At 39.3% G+C, this 3992-nt stretch overlaps 1 protein-coding gene across 1 annotated transcript in view; it reads left to right on the top strand.

Annotated features, from left to right (window-relative positions):
• Window positions 1-3488, top strand: part of LOC109279658 (chloride channel protein C-like) — a 210823-nt gene extending 207335 nt beyond the window's left edge. Inside the window, exon 17 of the mRNA XM_019473736.1 lies at window positions 3460-3488. Within this exon, the coding sequence (XP_019329281.1) occupies window positions 3460-3488 (29 nt within the window). The remainder of the gene's footprint in view (window positions 1-3459) is intronic.
• Window positions 3489-3992: the final 504 nt, after the last annotated feature.

Here is a 3992-nt window from a genome sequence, read left to right as displayed (position 1 = left end):
TTTTTTTTTTTTTAAAATTTGCATTCATACCATATATGCCCTTACGACACCATGTACTGCAGAACATTGCCACAAACTTACTCCTTGAACTGGAGTCTTGTCATTACAAGATCTGGCAGCAGCAGATATGTAAATGGTTGTAGACATACTGTTGCTCTTCAGCAAAAGAGCAGTCCAGTGCAACAGTTATACTAATACAGACGGAAGTGTTGGAGCAGATTATTCTATCATCTTAATATTTATATAGGTATTACAACTTAGAGTGAACAAAGCACCACTTTTTTTTTTTTCCACATGTTTTTAACAAAATCTTGCAGTTAATATCTCATTAAACATGTGGGAAAAATCTTTCAGGCAATTGCTTTTGCTCAGACCTCATAATCAATAAATTTCTGTGGAGCAAAAGCTTTATCTAAATTTCACTAGTTAGTTTCCCTGCAATCCACAGTTCACTATCACCTTATGTACTAAGTGTACTTGCTACGTCTGATGTTCAGTGGTCATAGTTATAATCTTTCTCCCTGTATCTCTTTAGTCTGCCTTTTCAGCAGCAGCTCCTGCCATTACATGCTTTTCATTTAAGATGGTCTCTGTTTTGGTCAAGTGTATTTGCTTGCAACACAAGAACGTTTGCTCTCCTATCTTTAGGGTGGCAAAGAACAGAAAAGAAAAATGGCCTGAGGTTACTTGATTGAGCTCCTACATAGAAAACATAGCAGAAGAACATCTGTTATTAATTATCATAGAATCATAGAATCATAGAATCATAGAATGGTTTGGGTTGGAAGGGACCTTAAAGACCATCTAGTTCCAATCCCCCTGCCATGGGCAGGGACACCTTCCACTAGACCAGGTTTCTCAAAGCCCCATCCAACCTGGCCTTGAACACTTCCAGGGATGGGGCATCCACAACTTCTCTGGGCAACCTGTTCCAGTGCCTCACCACCCTCACAGTGAAGACTCATTAGCAGGACTCTTTGCAATGAAATCGCTTATAGCATTACGCACCTTTCAAAACATACAAATTGGGGTAGATGCCAGACTTATCTCCGGGACCTGCTGCACCTACTGAGTAGCTCTCAGACCACCTGGGATGGACTGTGGTGTCCTGCTGAGACCGCATTGTGCCTCTTTGCCCACAGAATTTGGACTCTGGCTGGCAAAAGTCCAGAAATCTGATAGTTTAATGCCCAAAGTTGTAGTCTGCTCTTCAGAGTAACGGCCACTGGGCACTGTCAAGTGAAGCTAACTTACCCAGTCTGGTTATCTCATCCTCTGTGTGTTTATTTGAATTTGTAAGGTGCTTCCTGAAAAAAAGCTTTTATGAGGGGTCTGTATATGTTGAACTATTCAGAGGCCTTGCAATGGTCCTCTTACAGTGCCATACTTTGCTGTCTCTGAACGCTCAGGAGAATGCACCCAACTATTCGAATATTTGTGAGTGGACTCTGTAACTGCACAAACATGAGTTCCAATTTAATTAAAAAATTTAGGGGAGCATTTATGAACAATATTTGCATGTTCTCCCATCCTCAGTCACAGCTTTGTCTGTATCATTGGTTTAGAGTAGCAGTTCAGACTAGCATAATAAATAATCCACAGTCACTGAATATGAGTTGTCACTGTGGACAGTTTACTTGGTTTTCTCAGCATTTAGAAATGGTATTTCTCACCTCCTCCACACAAGTCTTTTCACTGCCTTGCCAACTTCTTGAAGGGAAAAATAACTTCATTCTGGTTTGAGGTGTTTCAAAAGTTATGTGAGAAGAAGCTTAGCTGGTTTTTTTTGCAGGAACATTAGCTCAGGTATGTACCTCACTTCTAAATAAGCTACATTTCAGGAAGCATTTATGTAATCTCTGTACAGTGGGAATGTTCAGAAACATTCACATTTGAAAATGCTTTTGCACCAGTAGGTCTCAATAGCTATGTCTGTGTGAAAAGCTTAATCTTTGGCAAAGTCCAAAAAGCTGTTGCCATGCTTGGAGCAGAATTTATTTTGGCATCTAAAAGACGTTATGTGTCATGTTATACTATCTTAGTTTTCTGAAGTCCTTCTACAGTCAACAGTGTGCAAGTGAGAGATCCTTCCACTGAAGATGCCTGTGGAGATGTCTGTCTGCTGATTATAGAAGCAGCACCTGTAATCTAAGCATCTTCCAGTAGATGCTTAACTTTAAGACTTAGGAAGTTAGGTAAGATGAATCCTTCTGCTTACATTTACATATAAAGCTTCTGAAATGTGGATTCCCAGAACTTGACCTTTCAAGCTTAACTTGATATCTGAGCCAGTGACTAAAGCCAGACTCCCTGGCATTTCCCACTGTGCTGCCGGGGTGTGAAAAGGCGCAAGGAGTCACATCCAGAACAAGAACATCTACTTACCATGCTGTGTTCCTGTGGACATCAACACTGCAAATCAGCATTATGCAGACAAACTCTTCTCCTTAAAAGAATCACTTATGCTAATAATTTGTAGGCCTGCCTATCTTCAGCTTTCCACCTATTGAAAGCTGTTCTTTGTTGGTTTAAAATACAAATGTCATTTGCCTTCTCTCCATAGAGACGTCCGCAAGTGACTCTAGTCATCACAGTCAATGATGAGCTGCTGAAAGAGAAATCAGGATTGCAGATAAGTATTGATAGCTCAGCATCAGATCAATACCTTCACTACAGAAATTTAGAGTTCGGAGCACAGTCAACTCTCAAGTTTACTCATCCTGGATTTGATACGTCAGAGTTGGATAATTCCATTCAGGAGAAACACAGATATTGCAAAACTTCTATAAACCAAGCAATGAACTGAATTCCTTTTTGAAAAACCCGGTACACGGATTTCTGTAGAACACAGGAGCAGTGACAGGAAAGGCACGGCCTGGTGTTTCTGAGTTATACAAAACATAGTGCTGTGCCAAAGCAGTAGTGTTAGTGGCACATGAAAAACGATCAGTCTACAGTCCCAATAATACTCCACAAATAATTGGAAACTTTGTGCGTGAGTAGGATTTTGGAAGTCATATGAACATAAGAATTACCATATTTGATCAGACCCAAATCCTGCCTTGGTGAGCACCTTGTCTTTGGCACTTCCTATTCTCTTCCTTTGTTATTCTACTTGCATCTCAGTTATGTCCAGAATTCCCAGTAAAATCAAGACTCTACTGCCTAAGCATATGGTCAAAGCCATCCTCTGCCCCAAAGAATTTACAGTCTGAAATTGGGAGAATCTCCAAACTGTTGGAGCTTACCCTATTGCCATAAAATGAACTATCTTAAAAGTCCACTCTGGCAAAATATCTTAAGCATCTATTTAAGAGGTGCTGAGTGACCTCATTTAAACCAATCCTTAGGATTAGGCACAATGTTTGTTTAAAGTATTTTGAGATCCTGAGATATAAGCAGCTTTGGAAGTGCAAAGATTTTTTAACTGGCTTAATATGTTTTTGTGTTTATTTGTAGATGTAGAACTGACGCAGTATAAAATTTGACAGCTAAGACTAGTCATGAAATTTCTCCAGGAAAATAAAAACCTGTTTACAATTTGCTGACATTCATGAAAACCCCTAAATGCTTCCAAATCTGCTTCCAGGTATTCATATGCAAGAATTTGCAGACTTTTGCATTGCAAATATTAGCAAATGCTTTTTAAATAATGCTCGCTTTTCACACACCGTTTATATAAGAGCTTTCGGAGTAGCAGCAAATTGTAGTCCTATTAAATTTCAGTTCACCTTCACACTGGCACTTGTGCCAAAAATGGTTTTTGGGGGTATTTTATAGACAATCCAAGAGTACATGTCAACCATTAAGGACCTGAATATAAGGTTACAAATAAGAAAATACGCTAGTAATAATGAACGTGGCAAATCCTGTCTGCTTTACCCATGTAAATAATTCAGTCAGTTTTCTAATCACTTTATTTGAACACAGGAGACTGTGTATGCTATTTCACTGCCTTTTGAATTTCTCTACGTGTGAGGAGTGCAGCAAAT

Source organism: Aptenodytes forsteri, unplaced genomic scaffold (genome assembly GCF_000699145.1).
Source record: "Aptenodytes forsteri isolate BGI_AS27 unplaced genomic scaffold, ASM69914v1 Scaffold23, whole genome shotgun sequence".
NCBI classification, from domain to species: domain Eukaryota; kingdom Metazoa; phylum Chordata; class Aves; order Sphenisciformes; family Spheniscidae; genus Aptenodytes; species Aptenodytes forsteri.
The sequence above is the reverse complement of the archived record's forward strand: the minus strand, read 5'-3'. Positions and strand labels throughout refer to the sequence as shown.